General features: G+C 36.8%; 1 protein-coding gene across 2 annotated transcripts in view; it reads right to left on the bottom strand.

Annotated features, from left to right (window-relative positions):
* edil3a (EGF-like repeats and discoidin I-like domains 3a) overlaps nucleotides 1-14,952 on the bottom strand; it is a 174,682-nt gene that overhangs the window by 118,751 nt on the left and 40,979 nt on the right. Inside the window, exon 2 of one of the 2 annotated variants that reach the window (XM_060884204.1) lies at nucleotides 5,562-5,588. In XM_060884204.1, the coding sequence (XP_060740187.1) occupies nucleotides 5,562-5,588 (27 nt within the window). The remainder of the gene's footprint in view (nucleotides 1-5,561; nucleotides 5,589-14,952) is intronic. The other variant, XM_060884205.1, reaches the window with a different exon arrangement.

The following is a 14,952-nucleotide window of genomic DNA, read 5'->3' as shown; positions in this document are numbered from 1 at the left end:
CAGGTCTAAAATCTATTGTAAACCTGTGACCTGATTTAAAGAGAATCAGTTTGCAAGTGCACAGTAGAAATGCTGTGGATGAGTGTAATAAGATGTGTCTATAATTGTTTTTATCCTTATGCATCATGGGCCTTCATGAGAGTTGATAGCTGAAATTCAGATGCTTTTATTCAGAGTCAGGTTACACACATGCTTAAGCTGAATTTCTGTGGTCCTTATCCATTCATCAATTCATTTATTCATCCATCCATCCATCCATCCATCCATCCATCCACCCCACAACTACTGATCAGCACCTGGAGTTTATTGCAGAAACACTTCACATGTTCGTCCCATGTTTTGAAAATAATAATAATAATAATAATAACCTTTATTTTCTATAGCGCCTTTATAAGTACATCTCAAATATCATGTACCATGTCAAATATTGAGGAGACAACCCATGTAAGGCCTTGTATGTAAGCATCAGAATCTTAAAATCAACCCTAAACCTAACAGGGAGCCAGTGCAAGGACTCCAAAACGGGAGTAATGTGAAAGTCAGTCAAAACCAAAGAACTTGGAGTAACCCAAAGTGTATGTTGGAAGAACGTGTGGAAACTCAACAGACGCACTAAACCAAGCTCAGGATCTTGCCCCAAACAGATGACTGGTTCAGTACAGAAGAGAATGTAATAAACCTTAAAGGTCTATTATGTGTATATTCCAAGTTAATTATATTTGTAGTACCATAATTACAGTACAAGGAGAAGCTCTTTATTCTGATCTAATGGGAAAATAATTATACGTGCTCCAGATTTAGAAAAAAGGCAGATTTTACTGTATGGGTGCTCCTTTCACTAAACCTATCTGTAGTATTTTTCACACACTACGGGTTATTCTGTAGAAGGTTATTGCTCATATGATCTTCTCTTCCATCCTACAATAACAATGATTCATCTTTATGTTTGCTTAAAACTTCTTGAATAGCCATAACACAGGGATAACATCAAGGTGATAGCTTACTCAATGTCAATGAGATAACAAGATGTCTTTCTGTGTAGAAAATCTAAACAACACATTTTATATTTATAATAGGAATGTTGCTGGTTTTTGCCAGCTTAAATAAATTGGTTAAATTAGTAATGGGTTACAGCATGCCTAATGGAATGAAAAAAGGGTCAAGTTTTAAACTTAATCATGGCAAGCCACAACATCATGCAGAGCAACAGTTGCCATCACGTTCAGTTCAATGTCTGTACACGTTTCTCACATGCAATTTCAGCTCACGCACAAGCAAGATGTTTACTCAACACTCTGATTTCTGAATTCATTTACTGTTTATATTCCTGGCCTTATGAATTATTCATAATTTTGGCTGAGTGTGAACACCCTCAGACAAAATATGTACTTTGAGTAAAGTTTTATTTTTATGTCTCTGGATAAAAGCAGGTAGAATTTCAAACCTAACTCTGACCAAATCAGACTCTGACCAAGAGAATGAGCTTTAATTTGTACTCAACTTTAACTTTAAAATATACAATCAAAAACCTAAGCAGATGAATGATTTCTGACACATTGATTGGTGTTCAGCAGACTAAAAAACAGGCCTCATGATTAACACTTAAAGACCCAGAACTCACTGGCAGATCCAGATTATTTAAGTACAGTAATTCTGTAACATGGAACAAGCAACTTACATTTTATCTTATTTTTATACAACTGAGTGTTAAGAGCTTTGCTAAGGGGCCCAGCAATGGCACCTTGGTGGACATGGGACTCAAACTCACAACCTTCCTATTGGTAGCCCAACACTAACCACCTTAACACTAACCACTTAACCACTAGGCTAGCACACTCCCTTTTAACAATATACTTCTTAACATTATAGTTATATTTAATGTTGTTGAACATCCACAAGTTGTTGAAGATCCTAGCTGGTAGCTCAGTGGTTAAGGTGTTCGACTAAAGATCAGCAGCTAATTGGTTCGAATCCCAGGTCCATCAAGTTGCCACTACAGGGCCCCTGAGCAAGGCCTGTAACCCTCAATTGCTCAGGTGTATAAACTGAGTTAAAAAAAAATTTAAGTCACTCTGGATACGAGTGTCTGCTAAATGCTGTAAATGTAAACCTTACAGAAAGCTTTACCATTAAAAATGACTTTCATTTTTAAGTAACTACTTGTTTTACAAAATCTGTTTTCATATTTTGTGCATTGGTCACAATACAAGTCCCTGTGAATGAACTGTTACTATAAAAATACATATTAGAAGCAGTGCATTAGTATAAACCTGTGATTTGAAATGCAGCTGGAACCACTGCACTGTCTGACCAATCAGATTCAAGACTACAGTAGTGATTGATTAATAAGTCTTAAGAGGTTAAAGGAATAAAGAAGCATCATGTAGAACATTAACTTGGATGCTCATCAAATGCTCGGACATCTAATTTGTGTAACTGTAGTAAAATATAGAATTCATAAAAACAAACAAACAAACAAACAATTCAAGCAATCAATACAAGACATATGGAAGCATTTATTAAAATCATTTTCCAAACGTTTGATGGACATATCAAGCATCAAAAAGAAATCGCTCGGTCATGTCATGTGTGTTCTTTCTTTCTTTCTTTCTTTCTTTCTTTCTTTCTTTCTTTCTTTCTTTCTTTCTTTCTTTCTTTCTCTCTGTCTCATTGTTGGTGGTGAGCTTCAACCCAGATAACCATGGTGCTGATCTGAATCTGAGCTGCTGACCTAATGATAGAGAATTACTGTTTGAACCCTGAATGTTTAACCCACATGAAGGTGCTAAATACATTCATTTTTTTTCTCTTCTGCTTATGCTAAAAAATCTTGTTGATTGTGTTTTCTCTTTAGTTTAGTTTCATTTGGTCTTTCTTGTGTTGTGTTTTGTATAGTTCACCACTGGAGATGTCACCACAAAGTCCCAAACATTCCTTTTCAAAGAAACGAAAAGAAAATGAATAATACTCAACACTGTCATATGTGGCTTGTGCGGATCTGCAGTATGTATAGCATCATGTTTTAGTCCTTGCGGTTGCAAAATTTGCTATTCAAAGGCTTCACTCAGAGTAGAGTTTCAGAATTTCCCAGTAGAGTGAAGTTAGTGTTGGAAGCAACGAAAAAAAAAAGAGGGTATAAGTTTGGGTGGGAAATCGATTCTGTTCAAGCTCAACTTTGGACAATATGAATATTGTAAAGAACAGAGTGTATTAAACACACTATGCAGGTCTGTGAGTTAACTGTAACCCTGAGACCCCATTTTTTTCCTACTGATTGATTGTTCACTGGGGCTGAGGTTAGGGCTCTGTTGCAGGCCAATCAAGTTCTTACTTGGAAAACCAATGTCGCCATTAAGATTGCTTTGTGCACAGGAGCGTAATCATGCTGAAAAATGTTTGACTTGGTTCCAGTGAACAAAAACTGTAATGCTAAAGTATACAAACACATTCTAGATGATTGTGTGCTTCCAAATTTGAGTATGAGGAATCGAATACTGAATATTCAAAAATCTTAATGTTACCTGGAAAGCTCTAACTCTATACATTTTTCCTGATGATTCACGCCAGCTTATGAACATGTTGTAGTCATGTTTTCAGATTTAATAATGATTGAAAAAAAAAAAAATACACATCTGATTGAAGTATGCCTCTGGATCTTTTATAAAGACAGAGAAATAATTAGCTTGTCTTCAGTATAAAAGAAATCCACTTATCTGACGGAGACGACTACAAGGCGCAAAAAAGCAAGTTATTTGCCAATCAGAAATTTGCATCTCACTCTAGGCCATTATGAAATCTATTGATGCTAAACTGTGAACACATTTCCCATTACACCAGCATGAATGGGAGCTGGATTTTAGGATTGGCTGATAGGAGCAACGGCATTAGAGCGCTTTTATGATAATCCATGATGATGATCTTTTCCTGCTGTGTGCTGGATGCTAAATGCATCAAGCCACATCATCAGCTCCTTAGAGAGAGTGAGCTTCGAGCTGGATGGAGCCAATTGGACATGTACTGTGGGGCACTCAATCAATTATGCGTAAAGTAGTGAGAGTTAGTGAAGATTACACCAAAAGGCATTTTTTTGGAACAGCTTTTTGAAGCAAAAGATGCTTTTGCGTGTTATAGCGTTGTTGTTACTGACATGACTGACTGCTGTGTTTGCTCAGAAAACTTCAGTATCTTATATAAGTCCCCAAATCCCCCATAAAGCCCCACCTTCACCTTTTCCATTTGAAGTGTTAGAACTTGGAACTGAACTGGATTTAACTGGGACTAGATGTCATAAAAAAAAAATACACGGAATAACCCATAAGATTGAAGTGGAACTGTTTTTGAAAATCAATACAGTTACCAAAAAATGTTTATAATTTAAAAAAAATTTAAATGTGTCATGAATCAGAGAAGAAATGATTCATGAATACAGGAATCTGAGTCCATGAATCAGAGGAGAAACCAATATTATGAGCTAGTTTGTGTAGACTCATGATGTATAATTCCAATTTACAGTCCATTTCCGTTGCAGGTTGTGACACTTCAAATATGAATGCTTATGGGAGCAAAATGTGTGTCACATCTGCTACTAGTGAAAGAAAACAAGGCACAATCCAGAGCCAGGGATTTTACAGTGCAGCTCTGTGGTGATAAAGAGACAAACAATTTGTGTTTAACAAACTCATGCCTGCTCAAACGAGTGCCGTCTTCTGTGACAGAGGCAGCTCTTTACCTCGGGTGGATAAGGAAGGAGAGAGAGAGAGAGAGAGAGAGAGAGAGAGAGAGACAAAGAGAGGGGACATGAAGGGTGGGTGGGTAGGTTTGGGGGGGCTATGACATGCTGTACCAAAAGTCTGTAAGACATTAAAATGCTGGAGCATGAAAAAAAGGGACAAAGAGCTCCAGCGCTTTGAAAGATCAACAGTGATGACCACACACAATAAGGGAATCAATGAAGAAGGCAGAAAGGAGCCACAGTGGAAGAGAAGAGAAAGATTAGTTTGAGTGTGTGTGTGTGTGTGTGTGTGTGTGTATGTGTGTGCATCTTTATGGGAACAAAATGTCCCAGGGTGATGCACAATATAATTTTCTCCTTGAAATCTTGCTGGTCACTGTTATGAAATTAAGGCATTAAGGTTAAGTGTTGCGTTAGGTACAACAGTGCAGCATTACACACACACACACATGTGTGTGTGTGTGTGTGTGTGTGTGTGTGTGTGTGTGTGTGTGTGTGTGTGTGTGTGTGCGCAATATTTAAAGACCTCACTTCCTAAAAAAATGCTCAATAGTCTCAACCAAGTCAAATTTTGGCACAAAAACCAATTAGCACTGGTTCCTTTACAATATAGTGCAGCACAAAAAAGTGTAAAAGATAACGAGATTCAAATTAGCATAAAAACCCTACAGACACACTGATGTAAAATAAAACATTTGAAAAGATAGCAAATTAAGGACATCAAGCAGAAAGGGTGAGGGAAATAGACGATAGGACAAAAAACAGAAGGCAAAAAGGTACAAGCTAAAATAGGATAATGGAACAGGATGCAGGCCTGGAAATATCCTACCTGAAGGAAGATCTTTCCCCTCTGCTGCTGTAAAAAGAGAGAGAAAGAGAGAGAGAGGAAGAGGGAGAGAGAGAGAGAGAGAGTTAGTTATATTCCAAAAATTCATTCCATTATTTATTTTATTTATTTTTCTCTTTTTTTCTTTTTTTTTAATAATTCATCCTTTCAAGTTCATTGGCTTATCAAACTGGCTAATAATCAAATACGATTCCTTCGCTTCCCTCCAGAAAACATAATCATAATAATCACAGCTGATGCTCCTCTCATCCAGGCAGTTCCAAGGACAGAAACAAAACAAACTCACAATTAAAAGTTACAGCGCATTCATCACCACACCGTAACTATCCCATTATAACAATCTGTGCGCCACTAAATTCCCAGAGATCTCGCTTGCCAGGACTTAATGCATTGCCAAAACACCACTGCCCTTCCCATGTGCACTCTGTGTTTACTCCACAGCCGTTTATTATTCGGAGTCCATGTTTAGATCGGCTGCATGAGCGCAAGCTGCTTAATCATCTCATTGGGACCGGAATATCAGAACGAACCCCAACACGTCCTGTAGCATTACCATCTCCTTCCATCATACCAAGCACAGGCACAGTACAGGGACAGGAGAAAATGATGACTCCTGCTCTGCTCTCGATATGGCTAATGCATGTTTTTGTCTTTTGCGTCTTTATCCGCCATCTCAAGCCATTATGGGGTCGAGGGTGACGGTCAAATAATGATCGCTCGCTGTGTGTTTGTTGTGGTCTCATGTCGATGCGAGCTCAAACTGTACACAAACATTCATTAGTGATGTTGAGGTATGATAGATCTATTAACCTGCAATAATTACACAGTACTTTATTTTAAAGTGTGCTAAGCAGAGTGGAATTACTGGTACATATTTGCATGTTAGTTCTTACTTTATTACAGATAATCATAGACTTTACACTCGGCCAGATCTTATTTATTTTATGTAATTGCACTAAACTACAAAGCTGATGATTTTCCTAAAGCATCACAACCGAATGCGTAATATACTTCTTAAGCTACGGTCAAGTCGTTAGTTGCTGTACTACGAAGACGTTCCTACTGCTGGTTGCCATAGCAATGATGTTTATTAGCAGGTTGTTCATTCCAATAGACAACATTTTGCTGCTAAAATGAAACATTCTGGGGGAGATTTGGCATTTGTGTATAAAACCGCAGCAGTGTATATCAGCATTGTATCATACAAGATGAAGGAGAAGCAGTTTGTGCTTTGTCACGAATCACGTGCACTATACTGTCTTCATTCCCATTGGTAGCTGCTGCACCAAGTCATTCCATGTTATGTGTTACAGTAAATGTTACAACTCTGGACATGCCCACACCAAGTCACTAGCTTCTGATGTTCCTGGAAGCTCATGTTAGTGAAAATGTGCAACTAGAGTCACTTTGTCATATTAAAGTGTTACTGCATGTGTGTGGTGGCTCAAGCGGTTAAGGCTCTGGGTTGTTGATCGGAGTTCAAACCCCAGCACTTTTGGGCTCTTGAGCAAATCCTTAACTCTCACAGTGCCGGGGCACTGTATCATAGTTATGTCTGCACTCTGACCCCAACCTCCAAAGTTGGGATATGCAAAGAATGAATTTCACTGAGCTGTAATGTATATGTGACAAAATAAAGGTTTCTCTAATACTATAACCAACGATTGCATTTTTAATAAATAAAGGCTCAGTTTGTATCTGTTTACCCCTTCGTTTAATGTCTGACTTATAGATCATAACAACTATAAACAGTATATATCAACAAACTCGCTTTCTTTCCTCTCTTTTGACGTTAATAAGAGAATAAAAACAACGTTTTATGTTATTGAGAAAGTGTTAAGTGCTGTGTCTTGAAATCTTCCCTGGAACAGTTTGATCTTTGACTGTTACCATCAGCTAACTCCGAAGTCTCCTTCCATAAATAAACAAGCAATTAAATTTTTTTTTTACTTCTTTTGAAATCATAGATTTATTTTATTTACATCTTTATTAAACACTGGTTATAACAGTGTTACAAACTATAGCACGTCACTCAACGTTTCAATGCTAATCAAAAGTTAAGAAGGAAAAAAAAAACGTTTACCATAAAAGGAAATTTATTTTACAAAAAGTACGTAATCAAAAGCAGTTTCTGTTGGTACTGTATCAGCAATGTTTAAAACGATTTCATGAAGGTGGAGGAGTTAATGGTCTAAACAGTGTGAGGCTGAGAACAAAGATGGCATGTGGCAGTGAGGGGTTCACTGCTCTCTGGTTTAACCTGCCAAATCCCTCTGTAATCACTACACAGATGCAGATGATTCACTCCAATTTCTACTGCCAGACAACATGCACAAATCACTTTCTTTCAGACTAGATGCATCACACACACACACACACACACACAATCCGATTCCTGTCCCATTGGCTACACAGTCTCTATTGTTAATTAGTAAATACGTCAATTTAAATGAAAGGTTTCTATGGATGTTAAAATAAAGGTTAGATTTGGGGTTTTACAAATTCACCAAAATCCCACCACATTGCTCTCTCTCATTATAATTAGTCTACGTTTTATACTGTCCACCTCACTTATGGCATGAACACACCCGCTACATGAACAGTACAACAGTATGTAAAAAAAACGACATCCGCACCCGAGTGATGAAATTCACCCTACTGACTCGTCCACGCGTTTATATGGTTATTCTTTCTCTCTCCAATTTTCCCTATGTGTCCACAAAGAAACAATGTCTTGAAATACTCAGAACATTTTTTTTTAAGTGAAATTTTTCCAACGTGGAGAAAGTACATTTTTGTGTGTGAACTGGAAAACCGCACTACGCTGAAGTCATTAATGTGAACTGGTGGATGAGGTTTTGCAGTTTTGAAGCAAAGGCTCCGTTTATCATGGATGCTGATCAAATTGGTTAATATAGGGTCTGTAATTTCTTGTTCAAGACCATGTTTGCAGTTGGATTTTGCTTTGTTTTATTTTTACTTCCATGAATCCATGGAGGTGCCAGAATATGACGTACGGTAGCGTTGCTGAATCCAGCACTCTGCTGCTGTACAGTACAGCTCACTGCGAGCACACTGCGAGTGCACAAATCTAACACAAATCTAATCTTAAGCACAAGAACCCAGGAAGAAGGGGACCTGAGCGTTGTTTTTGGGACTTTTGACTCGGCTGCCATGCTCATTTATTAAGCGGGTTTTAATCGTGTGAGTGCTTTCATGTCGACAATTTATTTTTTTTGCAGAAAATGCGTTTTGTGTAGAGTGAAATGCTTCGATGAAAAAAGATGTTTTCAAAACAATCTGTATGCATGTGGACTGGGCCTGAGATGCACTAAAAACTGTTGCTCTTTTGTTTTTTTGTCCTGTGTTTCATCTTATCTCTCCCCCTGGAGCATTGCTATGTGAAAAAGCCCAGCCCTTTGCTTCAGGCTCTACACAGCTCTTCTCTCTGTTGATTCTGTTGATTTTTCCATAGAGAAGCCTATTTCTTTAGTTTTTTTTTAATGCTACTGTATGAAACTAATGTTGAAAGCACGAAATGTAATGTTGAAGTTTGTACCACAATAAAAAAAAAAAAAAAAAAGACATATATAAATATCTTTTTAGCCTTGAAGCCGTAGTACAAAATTACGGAAGTAAACATCAGACAAGTAAACATGTCTTAGCTGATCAATCATGTTTGGGGAAAAGAGAAAATTGTGTAAATTGTGTAAATTTCATGGGCTTTTATAATAAGCTGATATTCTAGAAGTGTTAAAAGCAGGAAAAATAGAAACTTCTGAGTATGTGAGTTGAGAATATCTGATCGAGTGCATTTATATACTGTACACTGTTGAGGCTTAAGCAAATCTTTGTTCATATTGCATAATTGCATGGAAAACGTCAGGCTGTACCTTTAGAACATAAAAAAAGAGTTGTGATGCCTTACTCATAAATGAAGCGCATTTAGTGGCTAGCATGATCACTCCACATGCTGTACCATCGCTGTGCCAATCTCCTGTGCCGTTGTCAGCGTGGTGCTAAACATTTCTGTAGCTCAGCAGATCTCTTACATCTGGGTTACAGATTAGCACAAGATTTCACTCAAGAAGCTTGCGCATTAGCTAAAGAAGCTCACACAAGAAAACTGCAATTACAAATTGTCTGGATATCTGCTGTAAAAGGTCAAATCAAAACAATGTGTTATATACATTGCTTACCTTTGAGAAGCTATTAGGATTGAGTCTTATAGCACTGGATCTCATCACAGGCATAAGAAAGACGTGAGGTAATTACACACATGCATACACACGGAAAGACACAAACAGCTCTGTGATTATGGCTTCCCGCTGTGCTGTCTTACAAAATAAAAAGTAGTGTAAACTGGACGACAAAGACAAAACTGTTGTGTGGAATTTCTACATGTAATATTTAACCCATTTACGGATCAAACAGAGAACAGAGCTAAACGAGTGTAAGCTGTACCTGTAATTTTGCACCTTTTGTACTTCTCATCTGCAAACCTGGATATGGTTGTCTAATTAGATTTTAGAGTAAAGTTGCACTACAGGCACTTTTCTAAGAATAGATGTATACAAGTAGGACAAAAGAAAATGTAGAGATTTGTACCCGTTATGTCTGAGAGTGAATTAAAGAAAAAGGAACTGAAATTATCCATGAAGTGAGTCACTAAGGCTAATGGTGTTAAGGAAGATTACGTATGAACATGATCGCTGTATATCGTATGCCCCAGTGTTTTTATTTTTCATAATTCTTTAAATTACACTGTAAATTTCACACTGAATTCTAAAAGTGTGCATTTGCAAAAAAGTGAATTCTTCTATACACATTTGTTCTGCTTATATAATACTAATAAGAGGATTTGCTAAAGCACTTGTGGGAACAATCTGAATTTGCACATTAAGACAGCGGGCTTGCTGACAGGAGCAGATGCTAATTGAGCTATTCTTTCTTTAAAGTCAGTTTAAATCCCCAGTCAGAGGTTGCTGCAGCTGGTTATACTGAACTCTATTTTCATTCTGCAGCATCAAGAGATTTCTGAACACCGACTTGTTAAAAAAAATTAATAAATAAAAAAATCCAATATGTTTACCATGCTGTCGGGTTATAGACTCAGACAGAGCCCCTTGATTGCAATACAAGTTTTTTAATCGTTGTTAATTGAAGCTTCAAGCCAGAGAGGAACTTGTCCAGCTCACTATTTTTAACTAAACAGCAGATTTTATATTTAGTAATCAAAATCTCTAATTATTGAGGAATACATCTCAATGAACAGAGAGTTCAAAACTCAAAGTGTAGAAACATAACATTACAGAAATGTATAAACAACAAAGATGCTTCAAACAAAACCGATGATTATTGATCTTTAAAAATGTAATGTTAATTATAATTTAAAAAAAAATTAGTATTCTAAAAAAAAATAGAAGAAAATTTAGATTTGTAAAATCGAAATTGACAAAATTGAAATAGATTTAAAGATTAATAGATGATTAGTAAATAGATAATTTTGAAAATTCCAAAAAACTGATACAAAATGTAATATATTCTACAGAATTCTACACATTTATTCATTTTATATGACATGACTTTCATAATTTTTAGTATATGTTAAGTTTTCACAGGCAAATTTGAGATGACAACAAAAATATCACCTTTTGTTTTGATAAGCCATATTTCACTGGAGGCATTACTGACAACGAAAATCTGAAACAGTTAAAGCTGAAACCTTTAAACAGAATCTGCAACTCTAAACTTTTTTCTAGTGAGAGGACAAACAGTGTTCCATTATATCAAAACCGTTTAGAGCTAACTAGCTAGCTAGCAGTAATTCCGGTGATAACAGTTTTAGCTGATGCCGCTAGCTAACTCAGTAAAATAATAGTGAACATCAACACTTTGTGGCGAAGAAGCTAAACCGTTAATTTGGCTGTTAAATGATTTGAAAGATCACTTCTGGATGAAACAGTACATTTAAATGAATATATTTAGCTGAAACCTGGTAAATCAGTAGGAGTGTAACTACTCTAAATACTCAGGATGACACTAGCTACAAAAATTCACATCAATTCTCTGAACAGTTTGAACAATGTTTGAATATAGAAAAAGACTTTTAGACTTTTTTTTAATATGAATTTATTTCTAAATAATAAACAATGCAAGGTTGTTATTCACACATGAATTCACAAAACTCATGTCATAGCTAAGATTAGCTCTTCAGAAGTTCGTGATTAGTACATGCCTTAACTCATTAGATCATATTTAAGTATTAATTCAGGTATTAGTGTGGGAAATACTGAACAGAAATGACAGCAATTTTTTACAGAGCTCTTAACCCTGATATCCATGATAGATAAGTAAAATAGCAATGAAAACATCAAACGCACTAATGGTGTCTTTTCTTCCTTTTACACGCATTAAAAGTGTGAGCATACATAGCAGCCATAATTTATCTCTCTTCACTAAAACAAAACTGCAGTACTTATGAATTGCACATATTCAAGTGTTTTGAATAATAATTTCTTCTCTAAGCTCAGCTTCCTTTGCTTTATGCAACTAATGGGCAAACTCTGTCGAAGTCATGCACCCACATACTTGTGCATATCGAAATAATTTCATATTCAGGAGAATTTTGAAGAGAAATATAGCAGTAAATTGTTAACGGAGCAGAGATGAGTCACTTCTGTAAAACCCAGAACTAGAAAATCAGATACATACAATTTGTCCAATTTATTTCTTAATATCATTTTTATATTAAGAGAGAGCTCTATATAAAGAGTTCATCGTTTTCTTCATTATCTTTCTCTCATCATATGCTGCTGATCTCTAACAACTGGATAATCTTCTTACCAGGTATAAAATTCTTGTTTCATTCATTATTTATTGTTATATCCATGTTACGTTATATTATGTTGTTTAAAGAGTATAATGTAGGTGTCAGGTCGACTTCTACACACTCGGCCTACAAACATGGCTGCCCTGGACAACACTTTCCAAAACACAAGAACTCTGTTATGTTCACAGTGACCTTTGCCTGTAAAAGTTTTGCCTTACGATTTGGAATTGTTTGATTGTGCATTACAGTAAACTCTTCCTCCATTTCATATGACCTTTAACAGTAGGCTAGTTCTGAAGATCTAAAATGTTATGGTTGAGCTCTTAAAATGCTCGAAATGTGTGCATTAAATCAGCAGTCCTTGATTTTCTAAACTATTTTACTGAGGTCTTATATGATGGCTGGTTAAATGCATTTTACTGTTTCGAACTGGCTGTAAATAATTAAATAGGAAAAATGTAATGGGTGTACAAGCACACTGTATGTGTATACAATTGAGTCAAGACAGTGCTATTATTTATTTACTTTAGTGTACGGAGTGTGACACGGTGGCACAGCGGGTAGAGTTTCTGCATCACAACTCATGTAACTACTGTATGTGCGTGTTCACGTCTTGTGTGTTTTTTCTGGTTTCCTTCTTCCTCCACAAAACATGCCGGTAATTCTGTCCCCGCATGTGAATTTTCACATTAATGCCATTTAGCAGATGCCAGAGCGACTTACATTTATCTCATTATACAGCTGAGCAATTGAGGGATAAGGGCCTTACTCAGGGGCCCAGGAGTAACATCTTGGTGGCCCTTGGATTTGAACTCACATCCTACCGATCAGTAGTCCAACACCTTACCAACTGAGCTACCACATCCCTCAATGAACGTGGATGCGAAGGTGTTTGTGGGAATATTGTGGGTGTGTCCTGTGATATACCGACATCCTAACCAGCATTTATTTCTACCTTACGCCCAGTGTTCATGACACCACACCACAGCCTTAACATGGTAGAGGTTACTGAACTTTAATAAATTAAGTTGATGATTAATGCATTTATTAATAAGGGAAGTAAATTTAAACACTCACGTGGGAGGGAAGGTAGTTGTAGCATTAGGTATTTTCTAATAGATATGCACTATTAAAGAAAAAAAACATTCTTTTTAGCATTTTTAAGTTTCCATATTCTGTCACTTAAATTCTTACGACATTATGACATGTATGTGAACAGAGCAATTCTATAGTTTTGTACATATTAATAAATTTTCTTAGGGGGGCACGGTGGCTTAGTGGTTAGCACGTTTGCCTCACACCTCCAGGGTTGGGGGTTCGATTCCCGCCTCCGCCTTGTGTGTGTGGAGTTTGCATGTTCTCCCCGTGCCTCGGGGGTTTCCTCCGGGTACTCCGGTTTCCTCCCCCGGTCCAAAGACATGCATGGTAGGTTGATTGGCATCTCTGGAAAATTGTCTGTAGTGTGTGATTGCGTGAGTGAATGAGAGTGTGTGTGTGCCCTGCGATGGGTTGGCACTCCGTCCAGGGTGTATCCTGCCTTGATGCCCGATGACGCCTGAGATAAGCACAGGCTCCCCGTGACCCGAGGTAGTTCGGATAAGCGGTAAAAAATGAATGAATGAATGAATGAATAAATTTTCTTTAGAAATGTGTCACAATAATTATTTAAGGTAAATGCTGTGTTGTGTTAATATGGTTTACACTGTGCGACGACTCACGACGACATCACGTGAGCAATCTCTCTCACTGTACATGTACCTCATGTTGTAACTGTTCATACTGGACAACAGTCATATCTCAGTTATACTACTATAATCTTCATTTTATTTATGCTGAAAAGAAGTTTGACAATCAGACAATGGCTTTCATGTGAAAAGCAATTTTTTTTTTTCATGTGAAAAGCAAAGAGAGAGAAATATGGAGATAGATGTGGTGTGGTGAAATAGTAAGTATGGTTCGTCCAATTTTCAGGAAGAGCTGGACAATTTCTCTGTGACAGACTAATTTCTACCAGATACAAAACCAGAGACAGTGTGGAACAGAAGCAGAACACTCCCTTATATTTGAATAGAGCAGCATGTTACGCTCAGTATAGCAAATGTACCGTGTAAAAGTCCCAGCCCTTAGTAAAAATGGAGTTAATCACCATTTTGGTAAAGACATTACTGAGAATCAGAGTAATACACAGCTGCTGGAAAGAATGAGGAGAAGCTTCTTCCCACAGGCCATTCAGGCTCTCAACCAGGACAACACCTACAGCTTGGATGTTTCTGGACTTGTCACAGCACCCACTACCGCTACTGGACTTTTTACACAGCACAATTTGCATAAATGCACCAAAATTGAACACATATGCACTTTATGCCAATATTCATATAATCAGTTGTATTGTATTGTATTCATATGTTGTGTTTTTCTGTTTAAACTGTTTATTTTTTATCTGTTTGCATGTAAATTAATTTTTATTATGTTTTTTTTTTTTTGCCTCTATTTGTAGAACACAGACAGAAAAAAAGTCAAAAATTTTAATTTTATTTGTAA

The sequence above is a fragment of the Tachysurus vachellii genome, chromosome 12 (genome assembly GCF_030014155.1).
Source record: "Tachysurus vachellii isolate PV-2020 chromosome 12, HZAU_Pvac_v1, whole genome shotgun sequence".
Taxonomy (NCBI): domain Eukaryota; kingdom Metazoa; phylum Chordata; class Actinopteri; order Siluriformes; family Bagridae; genus Tachysurus; species Tachysurus vachellii.
Note: the sequence above shows the minus strand (reverse complement) of the source record. Positions and strands in the feature narration are given on the sequence as shown.